At 47.1% G+C, this 21817-nt stretch overlaps 1 protein-coding gene across 13 annotated transcripts in view; it reads right to left on the reverse strand.

The window, feature by feature from the left end:
- Positions 1 to 21817, reverse strand: part of NDEL1 (nudE neurodevelopment protein 1 like 1) — an 80535-nt gene that overhangs the window by 53317 nt on the left and 5401 nt on the right. For 12 of the 13 annotated variants that reach the window (XM_047089746.1, XM_047089745.1, XM_047089744.1 and 9 more), the window contains exons 2-3: positions 17331 to 17382; positions 988 to 1085 (exon numbers count right to left, since the gene is read on the reverse strand). In XM_047089746.1, the coding sequence (XP_046945702.1) occupies positions 988 to 1073 (86 nt within the window). In that variant the 5' untranslated portion in view covers positions 1074 to 1085; positions 17331 to 17382. Of the gene's footprint in view, positions 1 to 987; positions 1086 to 10537; positions 10690 to 17330; positions 17383 to 21817 lie in introns of those variants that run through there. The other variant, XM_047089747.1, reaches the window with a different exon arrangement.

The following is a 21817-nucleotide window of genomic DNA, read 5'->3' on the forward strand; positions in this document are numbered from 1 at the left end:
TCTCTCTCAAAATAAATAAATATTTAAAACAAAACAAACAAAAACACATTGTTCTGAGAAGGGGTCCACAGGTTTCCCCAGCCAATTAAGGCATCTATGACACAAAAAAAGATTCAGAGCCCCTGACATAAACAGACCCCCTCCTATATCCATCAGCATAATTTACTTGGCTTCGATGAAATAGCAATGAAAGGTTTGATAAGGCTTAACAAGCTTTATATACCAAAGTAGGAAAGTGTGTGTGTGTTAAGTTGCATTTTAAAAAGAAATCTAAGGGGCACTTGGGTGGCTCCATCAGTTGAGTATCCGACTCTTATTTTTCAGCTCAGGTCATGATCCCAAGGTCATGGGATCAAGTCCTGCATCGACCTCCTGATAAGCATGGAGCCTGCTTAAGATTCTCTCTCTCTCCCTCTCTGCCCCTCTCCCCCACTTGCACTCACTGCTCTCTCTCTAAAAATAAAAGATAAAGAGCCAGAAAGAAATCTAAAGACAAATTTGGTGCTTAAAGGGTTATTAATATAAAAGGCTTCCCCAACTAATTAGAATAATTGAGATTTCTATTAAAACACTCCATTTCTATTAAAGCTCTCCTCCCCTCTCCAAAGCTTCGCTAGCTCCAAACACTGACAGCACTTGCCTGAAGAGAACTAGCTGTATGAAGCCCTAGACAGCTTATCAGAATCTCCCAAAGACCAAAGGATGAGACAGAATCAGCACACACACAGCAGGCCAAATGTAAAAGGAGGTCAACTACCAGAAGAAATCACAAACATGAAGTTTTCTTACTGTTTTAATAATTTGAATAAAATTTTATGGCATTTTTATACTATGTAAATACAAGCAATGCTCTATTTCCAGAATCCCAAACCCAACCCCGAAACTCTAAATTTAGCTTTATGTTAAAATATACACATATCTGCACACACTGGCACTGGTATTCCAAACGCCTTCCCCTAGTTTCAGGATGCTTTTCAATATCATTACCTTTGTTTATACTTCAAGGAAAGTTCCTTCCAATAAGCAGTTTCCTCCTTTAAACTTGAAAAATTTGGTATATCTTCACCATCCATGATCAAGAAAGCCTGTGAAATATTAAAGACAAACTTTTAATGTTTATTTATTTTTTTTGAGAGCAGGGGAGGGGCAGAGAGAGAGGAAGACACAGAATCCGAAACAAGCTCCAGGCTCCGAGCTGTCAGCACAGAGCCCAATGTGGGGCTCGAGCTCACAAACCGTGAGATCATGACCTGAGCCATAGTCTGAAGCTTAACACACTGAGCCACCCAGGCGCCCCTAAAGACAAACTTTTAAATAGAAAACGGGGCACCTGGCTGACTCAGTCGGTGGAGTGTGCAACTCGATCTCGGGTCATGAGTTCAAGCCCCACACTGGGCAGAGAGCATACAATAAATTGATAGATAACTGACAGCTATTTTTTTTTTAATTTTTTAAAACAATAGAGAACATAGGAATCTAAAAGTAGAAAATCTGGGACAACATGAAATCTACAGCATTTTGGAGGGAGTTAAACATGACAGACCCTGAGGGTGATTAACTATTATAACTCGGACCCACAAATCATCTTACTGCCCAACCTCAGGGACCCCCAATGTTCTGGATAAAGTCAGGAGAGTACATCAACAACGTGCTCTGGTATAGAGGCACACGAGGCACTTTGGGTCAAAGCCCTAGGCTATACAGGAACTGGCCCCGCGGAATCGTCCAGCACACCGGGCTCCGGCAGCTGCATTCCAGCCAGCTGATCTTCTGGGAATCGAGTGACAGAACCAAGTTTACTGCCCGAGCTGATGCTACTATAGCATGTCCCCCTCTGGGGTACGATTGCTTCAAAAGACCTATCTGGGACATTTCACGCCAGGTGACCATACTAGGAAATCGGGTACCACATTCTCAATAATTTACTATTATTACACTTCTTTTAAGTCCAAAGCTTCCTCCATAAGCTCACTAATCCCCCAACTTCAATGTTCTCTAATCTTGGTTGCTCACCCAAAGCATTGGGGGGGGGGGGAATCTATTCACTTAACTTTGCATGTGGACTATCTAAAAACTCCAACTGGCCAGAAAATGAAATACCAAGGTCACTGGGCTCACTCTACATTCCTAACTAGAGTGTCTTACCTCCTACGACCCCCTCCCAAGTATCCCATTTTATATTCCAGCAATACTGTTCAAAACTGTCTTAACGTGACATTCTGTTTCAGATCTAGATGCCCCTCTACCTGGAATGGCTCTCCCGTCCTTGTGCATTTGGAAAGGGTCTACTTGTCCTTTCAAACCTCGCTGCCATCCCTTCCAGAAAGCCTTTCCTATCCTCACCCAGACAGCACTAAAATCCCCTACACTCCTGTCTGCCATTATACCCCACACTTGCTTTCCTGAATATACTTACCACACAGTAATGCATTTGTTTAAACCATCAGGCTGTGCACTGTTCTTATTTCTAGCCCAACACAATGCCTGCACAATAGCAAGATACTCAATAATATTAACTAAATTAAACCAAAATTGGAACAACCTAATCCATACTGGGCAGCAAGAACTAAAGACCAGCTTTAGAAGTAAATGAATAGACACTTGGGGTTGCAGAGAACTTGGGAGTTCACAGAGCACGATCCACTCATAAAGGCTGAGCAAGAAGTCACAAACAGGAAACTCCAACTTCAGGGTGGGTATACCAGACAGGTAGGTACAAGAGTGATTTCTCATGGAATGATAGTAACATATAACTTCACACACTTGGTTTGAGGCCAACTGCAGTGTTCTGTTTCAGTCCAACCTCTCCTAACCACACCACCCAGTATTACTTTCGACATGTTAGTCAATCTCCCAATTATCTGAAATTACCAATCAGCCTAAGAGTTCTTTGAAAACAGATGGATTCTTTTTTTTTTTTTAATTTTTTTTTCAACGTTTTATTTATTTTTGGGACAGAGAGAGACAGAGCATGAACGGGGGAGGGGCAGAGAGAGAGGGAGACACAGAATCGGAAACAGGCTCCAGGCTCTGAGCCATCAGCCCAGAGCCCGACGCGGGGCTCGAACTCACGGACCGCGAGATCGTGACCTGGCTGAAGTCGGACGCTTAACCGACTGCGCCACCCAGGCGCCCCGAAAACAGATGGATTCTTGACACACTCCGCCTCTCTCATGGCACCAAGCACAACACTTTGCTCAGAGAAAGTACTTAGTGCTTTCTAGCTTTTCCTGAGCAACTGCTACACGTCAGACATTGTTGAGCACTGGAGAAGTATCGAGTGCACCAAGTGCCCCCTCCTCTAATGCGATCACTCCTCCACGGCACACTTCTGTCTGTGTTACCCTGCTCTTGGAGATGCCCTTATGGCCCAACAGCACATTAAAATGTAAGCTGCACGGAGTGAGGAGTCCTGCTGAGACCGGCTTCCAGGGCTCCAGTTCTGCCATTAAACTCCTTAAGTGATATGCTTACCCTCTTAACCGTTTTTTTCATCTAATTAGAGTTTGGACTAGATGACTTAAGGTTTCTTCAAGTGGGTATACTGACTAGTAAACATTACTGATTAATTTTATAATCCTATCCCTTCATCCCTTCATCAAAGCTCCCCATCCCCACTCCATTTTCCCAGTTGTAGGGGCAATCTTGTTTGTAGCTACAATATGTAGTAAGGTGTGAATGATGAGGCCAGTCCAGAAGTATCTGTATCCCAAAAGAGTATCTGAAGCCCCTGAAGGCATCACCATGTGCTATCAATAACTCTTGAGAGTTCCTGCCTAAGTCACTGAGGGAAGGGACCTATTTCATAGTAACAAGCCAGATGAAGATATAACTTCAGCACACGAGAGCGAGCATCCAAACATGAGGCAACAATCGCTGTGTCCTCTGAATGCTCTACGCACGGTCTTTCCCCAAAACGCCCCCAAAAATGTGGATTACATTTGAAATCTATGAATTCAGCCCTACAGAAACTCACAGGCACAGGTCTTCAATTTTGGATAGATGCACTGGTCACTTAAACAATGGCAACCACATACCAATGTGCAATTCAAACATTCGGTTTTTTAATACACAATCCAATAAATTACGGTTTTGCAAAACGTTATGAAGATCAGAGGAACACAAGAAGCAAAGTTTGCTGCTACCTGCTCTAGCTCAGATAAACATCTGCAGGAAAAGGAAAGGTTCCCAGCTAGTTCCTTGAGGGCAGGACCAGTGTCTCATTTATAAATCCCTCCTCCATCACCAGAAACATGCGACACAGTAGAAATTCAACAAATATTCACACTGATTTATAACCTTTCTTTCGTTATTCCCTCTTTACTTTCCAAAGTAATGCTTTCCTTTATTAATATCTAAATTCCTATTCCAGGAATGGCCTAAGTAAAAAGATTTGTGAGTTTATTTCTACCATGTATTAAATGGGGATTATAAAACCTATCGTTCTTGGCTAGACAGAATAATCTGTCCGATGCATGCCAAGCCATGTTCGTAGTCACTTAAAAGCCTCCAAACAGGCTCCACATCGAAGAATATGGAGCTTATGGGACGTACAGGGGACAGCTTTGGAGACACCACCACAAGCTTGCCATCTAAAATGATCACTACCCAGGGGCGCCCGGGTGGCCCAGTCAGTTGAGCGTCCGGCTTCGGCTCAGGTCATGATCTCACCGCTTGTGAGTTCAAGCCCCGCGTCAGGCTCTGTGCTGACAGCTGGGAGCCTGGAGCCTGCTTGGGATTCTGTGTCTCCCTCTCTCTCTGCCCCACCCCTGCTTGTGCTCTGTCTCTGTCTTTCAAAAATGAATAAACATTTTAAAAAATACTTTTTTAAATAAAAAAATAAAAAATAAATAAAATTATCACCATCCAGCCCTCTGGTCTTAAATATAAATGGACAACCAAGAACCACCAGACAAATGAGAAAACCCAGCGGTGTGAATAAGAAAACCCCAGGACCTACTGAACACAGAGGAAACAGGTAAATTCAGACAATGAGAGAATTTTTTTCTCACATTAAGATCTCAGGGGGGTCACTTCCCACACACTTCCTGAGACAGTTCCAGGGGAGAGAGAACCAAGACCTAGGCTGGACAGCAAAGGATACAAGAAACGGTGGCTCCAACGTAGGACTGCAAAGAGAGGTCCCCAGATGAAGCCTAGTCCATCAGGCCAAAGGAGTAACTCAGCCAGATGGACGGCTCCAGAAAAAATGAGGAATCCCAGGTAACAGACCATCTGAGTGGGAAGCTGGAAAAACGTAAGGTTGTGATGAACACACATCACTCCTATGTCTGTAAGAAAAAAAGTAGGAGCACTGGCTGGCTCAGTCAAGGGAGCACGTGACTCTCAGATCTCAGGGTTGTGAGTTCAAGCCCCATGCTGGGGATAGATATTACTTCACATCTTTTTTAAAAAAGAAAAAAAGTAAAAACTTACGAGAACTGAAACACACTGTTAGAAAGTCCTAAGCTTTATGTACATTTTAAAAGATTTCAAGTCTACAATGTTTAATTTGTTGATTTACATTATTTTATGCAAATGAGACAAGTTCCATATTTTATAGCCATCAGTGAAATTCCCATTTTTTTCCCTTAAATTTGCCATAACTTTAGGGGCGCCTGGGTGGCTCAGTCGGTTGAGTGTTCGACTTCAGCTCAGGTCATGACCTCACAGTTTGTGGGTTTGAGCCCCACATAGGGCTCTGTGCTTGACAGCTCAGAGCCTGGAGTCTGCATCGGACTGTGACTCTCTCTCTCTCTCTCTCTCTCTCTCTCTCAAAAATAAACAAACATTAGGGGCGCCTGGGTGGCGCAGTCGGTTAGGTGGCCGACTTCGGCTCAGGTCATGATCTTGTGGTCCGTGAGTTCTAGCCCCGCGTCGGGCTCTGTGCTGACAGCTCAGAGCCTGGAGCCTGTTTCAGATTCTGTGTCTCCCTCTCTCTGACCCTCCCCTGTTCATGCTCTGTCTCTCCCTGTCTCAAAAATAAATAAACGTTAAAAAAAAAAAATTTTTTTTTAAATAAACAAACATTAAAAAAATTTGTTTTTGTTTTAATTGCCATAACTTCTGTGTGTTGCTCCCTTGTAAGGTTCTAGGATTTGGTGAACAAGTTTGTATTATTTTTTAAGCCTTAATTTTGTAGACTTTGAGGATAATACTTCTTCTCAAAGTATTTCTTGTCTTTGTAGCTAATATTCACTTGGCAGCCATCTTTGTCCCTTCAAAATTCACTGTCATGCTTTGGACCTTCTCTAGATTACATATACGCCTTTCTGAAATTGAGTGATGGGTGCCCCCTCAGAATTTCAACATGTTTTTAAGTTTTCAGTACTCTTTCTGCTACAGGACAGCAATTGCTATGGGTCGACTGTGTGGTCCACGGGCTGGAGTCCTTACAGAAGTTCATAATGACCATCAGATGCCGTCCTGGGCAACTGACATTTCTTTGAATGTGTTTTAATGTGGAGTCAATCCTTCTACAGTTGTTTTTAATCTAAAACTGCCAAATCTGAAACTTCTCTGGGGGAGGCTGTTCTGTTGTTCCCGGCCCATTTACACGGATCTTAAGACCCGAATGCGGTTAGGACTTTGAAGGGCACTTAGTAGTGTTCCCTGAGGAATCTCACTATTTACACTTGGGAGTGTGCTATAAAGTACCCATTTGTCCCTGATTTTTGGTTCTTAAATAGGGCCATATTCTTCTCAAAACTACCAACGTTTCCATCAGTATTCTCTGGTGACTCAGGTTTTAAATAGACTTTCCTGAGAAACTTCTTGAACGTCTAGCTCTATTTCTTGCGTCCTCCTTGTCCAACTACTTAGTTCAGTGTCAAATAACACTAGCAAAATTAATATGTGTTTTTACTTCACACATGTGTCTCTTATTCTCTTGATTCTTATTTGAACTGAATGTTGACTACGACTTTTGCAATTAGAGGCTGCTTTTACAACGTGCTTATTGGCCCCTGAAACAGTAAAATCTACACCTGAAACCTTTTACTAAAGTGACCATCATCTCTTCCGGAACAAACCAATTAAAAACATTTAACCCAGGAACATGGGGTAGAAACAACACAGCATAGTAGCTGAAAGCCCAGATCCCGGAGCCAAACTGCCTGGGTTTGAATCAGAATCCTCTATTCACTCACTGGGTGACCTTGAGCAAGTTACTCAACCACAGTCCCCCAGTTCCTCACCTGTACAATGGGGGTCATAACTAAAATAAGGTTGTTATGAAGATTAAGTGAATTAATATGTGTAAAGTACTTAATACTGGGCCTGGCACATAGTAAACGTAGCATAAATTTTGTTAAATTGTAAAAAAAAAAAAAAAAAAAAATTGTTCAGTAGTGGACCTTTGAAATACGACCACAAAATAAATGTGCTTCAGAATTTATAACATACAGGGGCGCCTGGGTGGCTCAGTCAGTTAAGCGTCCGACTTCGGCTCAGGTCACGATCTCACGGTCCGTGAGTTCGAGCCCCATGTCGGGCTCTGGGCTGATGGCTCAGAGCCTGCAGCCTGCTTCCGATTCTGTGTCTCCCTCTCTCTCTGCCCCTCCCCCGTTCATGCTCTGTCTCTCTCTGTCTCAAAAATAAATAAACGTTAAAAAAAATTTTTTTTTTAAATAAAAAAGAATTTATAACATACAAATGATTCCTTAAAAGTTAATCTCTTCCTGGGGCGCCTGGGTGGCGCAGTCGGTTAAGCGTCCGACTTCAGCCAGGTCACGATCTCACGGTCCGTGAGTTCGAGCCCCACATCAGGCTCTGGGCTGATGGCTCAGAGCCTGGAGCCTGTTTCCGATTCTGTGTCTCCCTCTCTCTCTGCCCCTCCCCCGTTCATGCTCTGTCTCTCTCTGTCCCAAAAATAAATAAACGTTGAAAAACAAATTAAAAAAAAAAAAAAAGTTAATCTCTTCCAGAAGGTATACACACAGTCTGGTGATACCACCATTACTGAAAACATTTTTAAAACTTCTTTTGGAATAGCCTTGAAGACCCAGATTAGAAACTAAAAAAACAAAACAGTTACTTCTTTGTGGTCACACCTCGTTCTTACTGCTTCCTGATTGGTATTATCCAGTTTTATCATTCTGATTTTATTCATGAGAAATAACCTTTTCCAGAAATCAGAATTTTTACAAATGACAAACACTTGCTACCACTGCCGATATTCAAAAGATCTTCTTAGGGGCTGTGAAGAGGAAGTCTGTTCAGTTTGCCTCAGGTTACAGCGGGAGGATGTGTTTACTGTGTTACTTGAAACTATGTAACTGGAGATACTAAGGCTATACAGAGTTAGCCAATATGGAAAACTACACTGCTAAAAAAAAAAAAAATTTTTTTTAAAGCTATTAATGACACGTCAATAATCTCAGGAAGCTGCAATCAAAGCTGATAAATTTGTCCTCTCCCCTGCTACCCAAATCTTCTTTCAATGCCATGTCTCACACAGATGGGGTACAGATCTCAAAAGTATGACAACTTTTACATGGGGGCAACATCATACTGTATGTGACCTTTGGATATCTAGTAACTGACAAATCAGCTCATCTGGATATGAAAACAGCCTGTCCAAAATGCTGTACTTACAGAGAACCTACTTTTTGTGCAATGAAATAAGAAAATTCATTTCATGTGATGTTGTCATCTTGTTAATGGTTGTATTAGGGACTTAATGAGATTGAGAGAGTTCTTTTGGAATTCACTATAGGTAATGTGCATGCATTTTAACCAAAATCTTGTACTTCTCCCAAAGGTGACATTTACAGTTTTTGGTGGGTTTTTTTGTTTGTTTGTTTGTTTTTTTACTTTTCAAAGTTTATCATAAATATGCTCTCCCTTTTTCAGTCCTGTCAAATTTCTTCTCCTACCTCACAAAGTGGTCAGGAAATTCTGCCAGAAGTAATTTTAAGCGTCAGTAACTGCATTTATGTTAGCGCGATTTAAAATGAGAATAAAAATAAGTTTTGCAGATGTCGTGAAAGCAAGATCTAAGTTTTTACTGAGGTTCCTACTTACTCTGAATGTCCCTTATCCAACTTCCATTTATTTAACAAACCAAAACAGAACCGAAAAAAGAACAGCTTCGGAAGAGTCAGCCACTGCCACCTGGACCGGGCCAACCTCTAACCAGGGCCAACCCAACTTTCCTCTTGTTCCTTATAATCTCTCAGTCGTAGATGTGAATTTTAGTAAAAATTCGGAAGAGAGATCTTGCTCAGCTCCCCGTTGGTTCTCTTCAACCCACGAACTTAAGGCTGCATTTTACCGCACTTCGTGATTGAGCGAAGCCACTAATTACTCTGGTTCACAGGTGGAGGATACAAAACCATTAGCCAGCACAACCCACGAACGTTCCAGACAGAGTTAGAATCTTCTCTATGACTGGGCAGCAAGCAGGTAAATGTGCTCAAAAAAACAAAAACAAAAACAAAAAACAGGTGAATGCACCTTCTCCTAGCTGTCGGCACAGTTTAGACAAGCCAGATTTTCTGCTCTGCTTTCTAGTTGAGAAGGGTATAAAAATCACACACACACAAATGTGATTCCGAGCCCAGAGACGTGTCTACGGCCATACCACCCTGAACACACTGTGTGATCTCAGAAGCTAAGCAGGGTCGGGCCTGGTTAGTACTTGGAAGGGAGACCGAGCCCAGAGACGTTAAATTCTGATCCACATGAAGCCTTTCACCACTTGAAGACTCCAAAGCCCAGGAGAAATCACTTACCACCTACCGCCCTCCACCCCACCTGGGCTCAATGACCCCCCCTCCGCCGGTGGAGGTGCTCTCTGTCATCCGGCAAGAACAGAATCAGGCACAACAACGACTGGGCGATGAGGTTCCAAACAGGCAGCAACGAGGGTTCTGAAATGCGTCAGGGCGCTACAGAACTGGGATTTAATCACCAGCGCTCAAAGAACCCTCACTTCCTTGGCAAAACTTAAAAGGTTACTTTGTTGCTAACCACCAAAAAAAGGGGGGGGGAAGGGCGAGCACAAGCAACCCAGACACTTTTCCCAACTCCGGGAGGGGCGAGGAGTCACGGCAGTGTCACCGGAGCCCGACGTGGGCTGCTTCCGCTGTCGCCCCAGCGGGGAGAGGCCACGCGAGCTGGGAATCCGAGCGCACAGCCCTCCAGGACGAAGGGACCTGGGGGGGGGGGGCGCGGTGAGGGGAGACTGGGCACGCCGCTGCCACCTCCGACCCGACCACTCCTAGCGCCACCAGCGCCCCGGCCCCGGTGCCACGTCCCGGCCTGCGTCCGCGCACCCCTCACCCCAGCCCCACAGGCCGCCCTCCGGGGGCCGCACCTCGGACCAGGGCGGGCAGGGGGCAGTTGGAGCGGTTGGAACAGTTGCCCCGGACTGGCCGCCCCCAGAGCCCGGGCCCGGCCCGGCGGGGCCTCACAGCCGGCCCGTGGGCCGGGCAGGCTTCCCCCCCCCACACCCCCACCCCAGGGGACAGGCCTCGGCGCCGCCGCCGCCACCCGGCCCGGCCCCCTCGGGAGCGGCCCCGCACCGCCGGCTCACCTCCAATGTGTCAAAAGCGCATGTTCGCCGCCGCTCGACCGACGTCTCCGCTCCGCTGGCCTGGCCAGGCCCGCCCAGCCGCTCAGCTCCGCTCCCCTCCGCAGCCCAGAGCTCCACTCCGCGCACCTCGGCGCCCGGCTCCTCCCCGACACGTCAGGGGACGCCCGGCGGGCCGAGGCCATTCTGTGACGCACGGGGCGGGGCCCGGAGCATGCGCGCCAGGGCGCGGACGACCGGGGCGGGGCTGCGGCGGGGACGGCGTCACGAGGAGGGGGCGGGCCGGGCCGGGCGCGCTGACGTCAGGCTGGTGGGGGCGGGGGGAAGAGGGCCTCCGCGCAGGTGACCCCGCGGCGCCGCGGTTCCCCCGAGAACACGGTGAGGTTCGGGGAAGTGACGCCCGCAGGGGTGAGACCTTCCTGCCTCCCGGCCTTTCAGCTACCAAGGTCCTTCAAGTATCTTGTGTTTCAGAGCGCTCATTTGTAAGATGCCTCTCGGCTCAGATTTCACCACCGACCCCACCCGCCGACCCCCGACCACCTAGCAGACTAACAGGGGTATTCTCGTCGTCCTTCCCACTAAGACCTGTGTAATTTTTACGGGACTCCCCCCCCACACCCCGAAATTGTACACCCGTGCTTGTCTTCCTCCGGCAGATTGTGAAGTTCCAGGAGAGCTAGACCCTCCTGTCTTTCTCATCCCAACAGGTGGCTTGGTCCCAGACAGAGTGGGCACTCAAATACACTTGCTGAATAAATGAATGGATTCTTTGAGGGGAATACAAATATATCCACATATATTTTACGTGTCTAAGCGTCGTTTTGTTTGTGTGTTTATGCCTCTGGAGCCCCTGAAGAATGGAATCCTAGGGGACTCGCGAGGGAAGAGGGTTGAGGGGGGCACTCAGCTCAGAAAGGGGGGAAATGAGGATGAGCAACCGCTTGGGGAGTGGAAACTTGAACAGAGCTGTTTTGAAAACAACTCTAGGAACCTTTATAATGTGCAGTGTAATTATCTCTCTGATGTCAGTACTGCTGGGATAGGATCCTTGGGCTTTTTGGACACAATAATGATGTGAAAGGCCTCAAGGCAAAAAGGCAAGGTGAGTCTGGGAAGTCCAGCTGTGTTTTGGGGGGAAATGGACATAAACTGGAACAATGCAAAATGGATTGTAAGAGGTGTCCAAATAATAAATATTGGAGAAGAGATCAATGGGTTAAGGAGGGTACCTTGAGCTAGGCTCGGAAAGCTTCAGGGTTGAAAGATCATGATATTGGCTGTAAGAGTCGTTCACCTTCATTGTGCCATGTGTGTATACTGATAATTATGCAAAATGTTGATTTGCATACTCACAATGACCCTGCGACATAGGTACTGTTAGTATTCCCACTTTACAAACGAGGAAACAGAGACTCAGCAAAAGCAAAGTTGCCCAAGGTCAGTCAACTAGGAAAAAAAAAAAGAGAGGACTCGAGATCCAAACCCAACTGATCTGTATTGTTTAATTCCAGAAACCACACTGTTACCCCGATTACACTGCCACTCAACTAGGGGGTCTATTAATAATAACTGCTGTTTATTGGGCTAAAACACTGTGCTAAGTGCTTTACATCAATTCCCTCCCTCCGTCCACCCAAGCAGCTTGGGAGGCTGGAATTATTACCTTGAGTGTATATGCTGCAAAACTGAGGGTTTAAAGTAGAGTTTAAACCCAAGCAGGTCTTTGTCCAAGCCCAGTGGCCTGGGACACTGCGGAAGCTCTCTCAGGGTCTGGGGCTCTGCTTCCCTGGCTGAAGCTGTGCTCTGACCGATGAGGTCACAGGCAAAGAGCTAATTAAGCAGGCAGACCTTCCTGTGGACCTAGTGCCAAGACAGAGCAGTCCCAGCCCAAGAGGAAAAAATAAAGTCTGCAATCCTTGGCCCCGCCTCCTGGCTGAAGTCCTAGGAAATACACTGAGTCACCTCATGGCAGGCCAGGCCCTACAGAAAATGTTGGCGTCATCTTGCAGGCCACCATCCCGTCCTACCCGGTGTGGATCCTGCACCGGTGTTTGTCAGGACTCGTGCATGGGCCCCATCTTAACGAATGGGCTTTGCCTGGCCGGGCTCTCGGTAATATCAAAGCCCTTTACTGATCTCCTTCCTCTGTGCTGTTGAGCATTCTCTCAGGTAGCGGTCAAGGACCTTTGCCCCACTCCCTGCTTCCACTATGCCCATCTAGAGAAAATAAAGAAGCGACGACCGAAAGCAGCCTCTAAAAGCAAACGAAGTTACAAAATCAGCTCTGTGAAGGTAAAAAAGATGAGCGAAGTTGTTCCAGTCTCTACCTTCATCAACTATCAAGTAGGGGGATGCTGAAGCATGGGTCCCCGTACAAGGTCCCTCTGGGATCGAGCTAAAGGGGTCAATATCACAGTCCTTGAGAGGATGCACAAACACCCCCACCTTCCCTGCCACCCACACACTCAGAGACTCGGGAAACAGAGGCTGATTTCCACTGCGGGGTAGTGGGGGTTGACCAGTTGCCTCAGGAGAGGTTTTGGACACAAATGTCAACTCCAGCTAACGAGAGTGCTGGACTCCAGCCACATCACACACAAAGGTGACGCGGTGCACACAGGCCTGCCTTGAAAACTCTGAGAAGATGGGGTATATGCAGCCCTTTGTTGAATCAGGTGAGCGGACACCTCAAAATCAAAGGTTTGATTCAGGTGAATCCCTCCCTATTTTTGTGGCCGGTATTTTCCGTACCCAGGCTGGGCAAGGGACTCCCGATGGCTAGCTGGTTACTAATGGCCTGCTGGACACATCCACCAGATGTCCCACCACCTCCTCTACCTCCTGCCTACCCCCCCCCCACAACACATCCTCCTTTGGCCCCAGCTGAAATTTTCAAAATGAGTTTCAGGTTTCTGCCAATGACATCCTCACTTTCCTGGTTACTAAGATACAAAGGCCTCATCAAATCACCCTTAATTATCCCCTTCCCCGGCCTCCGTTTTACTCTCGAGGGCACCAAACCCAAAAGACTCCCTCAAATCCATTTTCCCACTATTTTCTCCCTGGATCTCCCCAGTGCAGAGTCTCCTGTGTCTCTGCCCCCTCCCTTCCCAGACTTCTCTCCCTTGAATTTCGTCTTGTTCCAGCCCATCAGAATCATGTTTCTAAAATCCCTCCGTGTACAGAGCACCACTGCCTCCAAAGCTTGTTTCAGCATCCTGTTGCCTTTGTGGTCAAGTACAAAGCCTAGCATTCAAGGCCTTCCCAAAGCAACTCCAACCCACTTCTGTCTACTTCCTACAGTTCCCCTAGACCCTCCACTATGTCCCCCAAACAGCTCCCTGCCTCTCTGAGCCTTTTTTTTTTTAATGTTTATTTATTTTGAGAGAGAGAGAGAGAGAAAGAGAAGCAGAGGGAGGAGAGGGAATCCCAAACAGGCTCCACACTATCAGCACAGAGTGTGACACGGGGCTTGATCCCACAAACCGCGACTCCATGACCCGAGCCGAAATCAAGAGTCAGATGCTCAACTGACTGAGCCATCCAGGCACCCCTCTCTGGGCTTTTATTTGACTCCCACTGCCCTGCATGTGACTGATGCTCTCTAGACTTGGCCAGCCCACCTTCCTCTCTGCCTTTGGAAGTCTCATTCATATGCCACCTCCTCCAAGAAGCCTTCCCTGAATACCTAAAGCCCCAAAATGAATGCTCCTTCCTCTGAGTTCAAGTAAAACCTCACATAGCTCGCAGGGGACTTACTGAACACAGCTTTTTGGTCATAGAGGTGTCTGAGCTCCCCACAAAGAACCAAAGCTCACCGACCACAGCGACAATATTGATTGTCCTACTATCCCCCAGCAACAGGCATTTAGCAAACACTCAATTCAATGTGCTTTAATTAAAAGTGAAAGAATGAATCAATAGTTTGGTGGCTATAACTCCAAATGCAAGACCGACAGCACATTCTGGAAAATGCCCCAAATTCTGAGAAGAAAATACATTATACAAAGCTTCACTAGTATAAAAGGCTCAACTTAGGTGATGTCAGGTTACAAAGAAACTGGACTCCAAGTCGTGGGCAATTATGACTTTTCTGTAGCCCAAATCTTCTTTTCAACTTTTTAATGTTTATTTATATTTGAGAGAGAGAGAGAGACACACACACACAGAGCATGAGCAGGGGAGGGGCAGAGAGAGAGAGGGAGACACAGAATCGGAAGCAGGCTCCAGGCTCTGAGCTGTCAGCACAGAGCCCGACGCGGGGCTCAAACTCAGAAATGGCGAGATCATGACCTGAGCCAAAGTGGGAGGCTTAACCGACTGAGCCCCCACATGCCCCTGTAGCCCAAATCTTAAACCCAGCCTACAGTACCTACAATCCCCTTAATATGGTTATTATGAATAACCATAATAATAATAGGGGATTTTATTTAAAAATTATACTCTTGGATACTCAAGGTGAGGAGTAGCTTTCTAGAAGGTGGCAAGTCTTTCATTCATCAGCTCTGAGTGTAGTGCTTGCTCTGTTCTAGGCCTTGGGGATTCAACCACATCACTCTAAAAAGCACCCCCACCCCCACCCCCACAGAGTTTCTATTCTAATGGGGAAGACAGACAATAAGCAAGCAGACAAATTTATTTCTGTCAGATCACGACAGGTGCTGTGAAGAAACATACCCAGGGTGGGAGGATGCGGTGTGGCAGGGGCTGGTCCCTGAGTGAATATAGGGTTTGATGTCACAGGATTGATTGCCTTCCTCCATAAAATTGTCAAGGCTCTTAAGATAAAGGGCTGCTATGGGGCGCCTGGGTGGCGCAGTCGGTTAAGTGTCCGACTTCAGCCAGGTCACGATCTCGCGGTCCATGAGTTCGAGCCCCGCGTCAGGCTCTGGGCAGATGGCTCAGAGCCTGGAGCCTGTTTCCGATTCTGTGTCTCCCTCTCTCTCTGCCCTCCCCCATTCATGCTCTGTCTCTCTCTGTCCCAAAAATAAATAAACGTTGAGAAAAAAGAAAAGGGCTGCTATATAAAATGCAACAGAGATATGAAAATAAAAATGTCATAATATATGCAAATGCCTTGAATAGAGAAGTTTATCTTACTTTCTGGCCTACTAAACTGGGTCATTCAATAAATATTGGTTGGAGGGGCGCCTGGGTGGTTCAGTTGGTTGTCCCAACTCTTGATTTCGGCTCAGGTCATGATCTCACGGGTTCGTGAGTTTGAGCCCCGCCTCTGTGCTTGGGATTTTTGTGCCCCTCCCCCCTTCAAAATAAACTTAATTTTTTTTTTAATTTTTTTTTCAACGTTTATTTATTTTTGGGACAGAGAGAGACAGAGCATGAACGGGGGAGGGGCAGAGAGAGAGGGAGACACAGAATCGGAAACAGGCTCCAGGCTCTGAGCCATCAGCCCAGAGCCCGATGCGGGGCTCGAACTCACGGACCGCGAGATCGTGACCTGGCTGAAGTCGGACGCTTAACCGACTGCGCCACCCAGGCGCCCCCAAAATAAACTTAATTTTTAAAAATGTTTTACATAAATAAAAATTGGTTGGATGCATGACTGCTAAGGGGTCTGCAGAATGCGCAGCCTTCAACCAGATAAGTTCCCCCAAGATAAGGGATGGTAACCAGTTTACGTTTGATTCAAAAATGCTCCCTTCTGGTTGGTCCTTGACCCTGGAGCCCGAACGGCCGAGCCCGAGGTAATCCTGCACCACCTTGAAGACAAGAGGAAATTCCTTTGTTGCCTTTCTTGCATCCTCAGTAGCTTCTAGAACAAACAGTGCTCGCCAACCACACAAAGCCACTGGGCCTTCCAAACCTCAGCTCTGCTGTCTGAATCTCTGTCCCCTAAATTCCAAACTCCAGGCGTCTGTGAGTCCACGCAAAGGCAGGGATTGGGTATGATGACTTGGCTCTGGTTTAGGTTCCAAACTCCCTTCCTGCTCCTTCCCTTTCCACTGTGTCTAAGAATGCCGCCTGCTTCCGGCCAGAGGACCACATGTCTCCAGGGCCCCCCACCCTCCGCAGGCCTCCGGGCTGGCTTGCTAAGAAGTGGCCCCGTGCAGGTGAGAAAGAGGACAATCCAGGTTGAGGTGGAAACAGGCCTTCCTGTCAGAGTCCAGCTCTGGTGCCTGGAGGGAAAGGGCCCTCGTCCTTATCCGGGGTGGGGTAAACTGAGGCTTGAAGAGTCTTTGCTTAGCCTCCCTCACCCTCCCCCCCACCATTAATGGAACCTGATATCCTGCCACATTGCCATGAATCTCTTGGAACTGCCCCAATTTCTTCCCCAGCAACCTACCTGAACGGCGGACTTCCTCCCATTCTGGAACCATCTAGAGCCTCCTGGTTTTCCTGGCTTCAGAGCCTCCCCCAGCCATCCAAGCCTCTGTCTTCACTGTCAGCCCGGCTCCCACCCAGCCCTTTGTGTCACTGCCCACACCCCAGAGCGCCAGCTGCCTACACAGAGAAGGATGATACCACACTCTTAATTGCTAGCTTGGGTAACACCTGGCAACCCCAAGGGCTGTTGACATCACACCTACATAAACAGTGTGACTGTCCCCAGACAGAAGCAATACCTGCTCACATACCTTTACAGAGGCAAAGTGGCGCTGGTTTTGCTCACTCCCAAACCATTCTAATGAAACGACGGGACTTTAAGGAAATGGGAGTGTTTCTTACCAACCTGTGCTGATTGTACCAGCCAATTTCAGCCAAAACCCATTCCCAGGGAAGCCAGTGAGTCAAAGTTACCCAGATGGGACGGAATGGCCGTTCAATAAATACTTACCGAGTGTCTGTCCTGTTCTGGGCTCCAGGAATAGAGCAGGTCATGAAACAAGCTTACAGAAAAGAAAGGAAACAGAAAAGAAACATTAGCATGTCGGGGTAGTGAAAGCTACTGAGAAGAAACGAATAGGCTAGAACTTTTCAGCGTTTTTATATTTAGGGTGGCATTTAGGGCGACACCTGGCACGGAGCAGGCACTTAACATTTGCTGAATGGAGAAATAACCTTGCAACGAATGTTCTTAAGTTCTAACATATTTTCATTGCTCTCTGCTGCTGAGCACTTCCCCTTTTTTCTTCCTTTTTGTCGAAGCAGTCTTACCATTTAGAACTCCGATAAAGAACCCTACCATAAAAAAAAAAAAGACTAACAAGAAGGAGTTGACAAAATTTAAAAATTCAGGCAGCTAACACACATATCGTATTTCCACCTTGCTCCTAATCAAACACATTCCAAGTAGAACAGCATGTGTGCAAGCAGGGGAGGGGCAGAGAGAGCAGGGGACAGGGGATCCACAGAGGGCTCTGCGCTGACAGCCCCAAGCGGGGCTCGAACTCACCAACTGTGAGATCATGACCTGAGCTGAAGTCGGACACTTAACGGACTGAACCACCCAGACACTTTTCGGTACTTTTTAACCAAAAGTAATTAAATGTATATTTTTTATTAAAAAAAAAAAAAAAGAACGCATCCAAACTCAAAGCAAGATATTTTGCTCGAAATTCCTTGCAAATGATTTTCTTAAGTCTGTGGCTTTTAGGACCTTTTTATTTTTTTATTTTTTTATTTTATTTTTTTTTTTTAAGTTTTATTTATTTTTGAGAGAGAGACAGCATGTGAGCAGGGGAGGAGCAGAGAGAGAAGGAGACACAGAATCGGAAGCAGGCTCCAGGCCCTGAGCTGTCAGCACAGAACCCGACGCGGGGCTCGAACTCACGAACCGTGAGATCATGACCTGAGCTGAAGTCGGTCTCTCAACCAACTGAGCCACCCAGGCGCCCCTTTTAGGACCTTTTTAAACTCCAGCCTTGAAGCCAAGCCACTCTCTCAGATACAAGAGTCAACGTGGACACGCTGGGGTACGTTTCGACAGGAAGGCTCCCGCTTGCGTGGCACAGATCACAAGAATTAATTTCTTCTGCTAGGGCTCCCTAATTAGCCCCGTCTGATGGGGTTCCCTCCCGTAAACATAAGTTCTGCAGAAGTCTAGTTTCCACCCTACGATCTTTTCTTTGACAAAATTTTTTAATGTTTATTTATTTTTGAGAAAGAAAGAGACAGAGCGTGAGCGGGGGAGGGGCGGAGAGAGAGGGAGACACAGAATCCAAAGCAGGCTCCAGGCTCTGAGATGTCAGCTCAGAGCCTGACGCAGGGCTTGAACCCACCAACCACGAGATCATGACCTGAGCCAAAGTGAGATGCTTAACCCACCGAGCTCCCCAGGCGCCCCTCAACCCTACAATCTTTTCAACTTCGTATCTTCTAAACACCTGTTAACTGACAACGTAATGATATTTGGGATTTTGAATGGTAGAACTATCTTGGAGGTCAACTATCGCTAACTTGGAATATCAGGATTGCTTTTCTGCAGCTCACGTATCTGGAGGCCACTGTCTCAATAAAGGGGAACAATACCCTGACCGTTGACGGTTATACCCTAACCTGAGTCCATGGGACCTCGGAGGACATTTCACACTAGCCTTTGTCGATTCCTACTCAGTATAATACGGGAACAGGTCCCCATGTCCACTTTAAAAATTACAAAAGGGGGTTTTGTGGGTTTTGAGGCGCTGTGACAGCAAGAGGCCCAGACAAATGCAAAAGGTGGTCAAGGGTGGCAAGACCCACCCCCCACCCCCAGCCAGAGGGGAGGCCCCGCCCCTCCTCAGGGCTCCCCACCCTGGTGTGAGAGCCCAGTCAGCCTCTGCCTGGAGCCCTTCCCAACCACCGCCCTAGGAATTCAGGAATTTATTCCTCTTGGCCAAATCAGCCCCATCACACTTGATTTTGCTCATTACTTCCCTTCTCGGAGCCTCAGTTTCTTCCTCTGTAAAACGAGCAGGTTGAACCCGATGATACTCACTGTCAGTGGCTGAGAGTCAGGATGGAGGTCCCAAGCACCCTCTCCGAGGGACCTGAGGTCTCTGCCTCTCCTTGGCCAGTCTGCCCTACAGTCATTCCTAGGTCAGTGGGGGCAGGTCCTATTCTTGTCACGCTCCTTTGCGATGCCCTGGGGAGTCCCTGAACTTGCCGAGAGAACTATCTAAAGTCTGGTGTTCTCGTCTCCTGTGGCCGCTGCCACTAATTACCACAAGCCTTCCGTGGCTTAAAACAACACAAGCGCGTGTGCTCTCCTACAGTTCTTGCCCAAAATGGGACCTACAGGGGGCAATCAACGTGTCAACGTGTCGGCAGGGACTGGTTCCTGCTGGAGGCTCCAGGGGAGCATGGGTTCTGGCCACTCCCAGCTTCTAGAGACCTCAGGGCTTCTGAGCTCTTGACTGTCTCCTCCAGCAGCTGTTTCTGGGGTCACATTGTCTGATTTTGCCACACACACACACACACACACAAACACACACACACACACACGGCTTGTTCTCCTGAGGACTCTTTCGATTCTGTGTGACCCACCCAGATATCCCAGAATAATCTCCCTTTTCAAAAGCCTTACCCACATCTGCAAGGCCCTTTTTGCCCTAGAAGGTAACACAGTCACGGGCTCTGGAGGTTAAGGATGTGGACAGCTTTGGGGCACTGTTTTTCTAGCTGCCACAAACCATGTTCTCTGACTTCGGCTCAGGTCATGATCTCACGGTTCGTGAGTTCGAGCCCCGCGTCGGGCTCTGTGCTGACAGCTCAGAGCCTGGAGCCTGCTTCGGATTCTGCGTCTCCCTCTCCCTCTCTGCCCCTCCCCTGCTTGTGTTCTCTCTCTCTTTCTCTCTCTCCCTCAAAAATAAACATTAAAAAAATTAAAAATAAAGAAATAAGATAAAATACCAAGTGTCTGTGTCTGTACCATATAACATCACTTTGCAGGCCACCAGTCATACAAAGCCCATCCATTGGGGGACAAAAATAGAATCCGGCCTGCTGGCTTTACAGAAGAGGGTGATTTGTCCAAGAGCGCACAGCAGCAAAGAGCAAAATTTCAGCAACACCCACAACCTCTCTCCCCCGTCTCCGTGCTCATTAATCACAACTTGAAAGCATGTCAACGTTTTCTGAATAGCCCTCCCACATTGGTGATTCATATCGTCTAATACTCAGGTCCCCTTCGGTTACACTCCTGGGTATTTTATATTTAGAAAGTGGAGCGTCCTATGGCTTCCCCTGTCGACCAACATTCCTGGCATCCTATTCATCTGTGCTAAACAGCTGCATGTTAACTTGGTGCACATTTGGACGGCACCCAAGCGCCGAGGAAGAATGAGCTGAAAACGGAGGTCGGTGGCCAGTGGTGACCTTGGACTGCGCTCCCTGGAGTCTGTCCCAGCTGCAGGCTGGACCTCAAAAACCACTTTAGAGAAGACAGCATTGCTTTCCATATGCACGGCGTGGGATGATATAATTACTCTCCTCTTACATAACAATCGGCGTGCGAGAAGCAATAAAAATAGCTTTCATTTATTGGATACTCGGTATGGGACAGGCCCTGTGATAAGTACCCGCCAAACATCCATTCACAGCAGCTCTGTGAAGTAGCTCTTCGTGTCCCCACTTTACAGATGAGAAAACCAAGTCTCAGAGAAGTTAAGCAACTTGTCCGGATCACCGGGCAGGCATGACAAAGCCTGTATTCATAGAGCCTCTGAAGACACGAGAGAACGAAGAAATCCACCTGAGATGAGGAGGAAGAGTGGAGAACCAAAAAGGCTGGGCAAGCTGCCCGAGGACACACAGCTAACAGGATTCAGGATTCCTCAACGCCCAGACCGGTTCATTCTTTCCGATTTTCTCTCTTAAGCTACTATTTCTTGGATGATTTCGTCAGACACCTGCCTGCTATGCTTCTGTGCTCTCATCACTCACAAACCTCAGTCCTCCCTGGTGCTTTTGTCCCTCTATCATCTTCCCTCGAGTTGAAAGCTGTGGAGAAATCTAATGAGAACCGCAAAGTGACCCTTTAGCTCTTCCTCTGACCCATGGAAAGAAAAAAAAAAAAAAAAGATAGAAAGTGCTAGAAAATCTCTGCGAGTCTGTATTCACTGATTTGGAATTAGTAATTATTTAACCAGAAAAGGATTAAACTTTACCTTTCTTCTCTCCTCCCCCAAAAAAACAGATTGCTGAGCAGATAACACAGTGGGAACACGGTTAAATGGGGTCATGATCAAAAGGGAAGCCTGTTAATGAAAATTTTAACCCAAAAGAACCTAAATGCCCATCAGTAGGGTATGATCATATATCCACACAATGGGCACCTGGAAGGCTCAGTCAGTTGAGTGTCCAACTCTTGATTTAGGCTCAGGTCATGATCCTAGTGTCGTG

This window comes from Lynx rufus, unplaced genomic scaffold, assembly GCF_022079265.1.
Source record: "Lynx rufus isolate CCGP_SWC_20201006 ecotype Redwood Valley unplaced genomic scaffold, mLynRuf1.p SCAF_28, whole genome shotgun sequence".
Taxonomy (NCBI): Eukaryota; Metazoa; Chordata; class Mammalia; order Carnivora; family Felidae; genus Lynx; species Lynx rufus.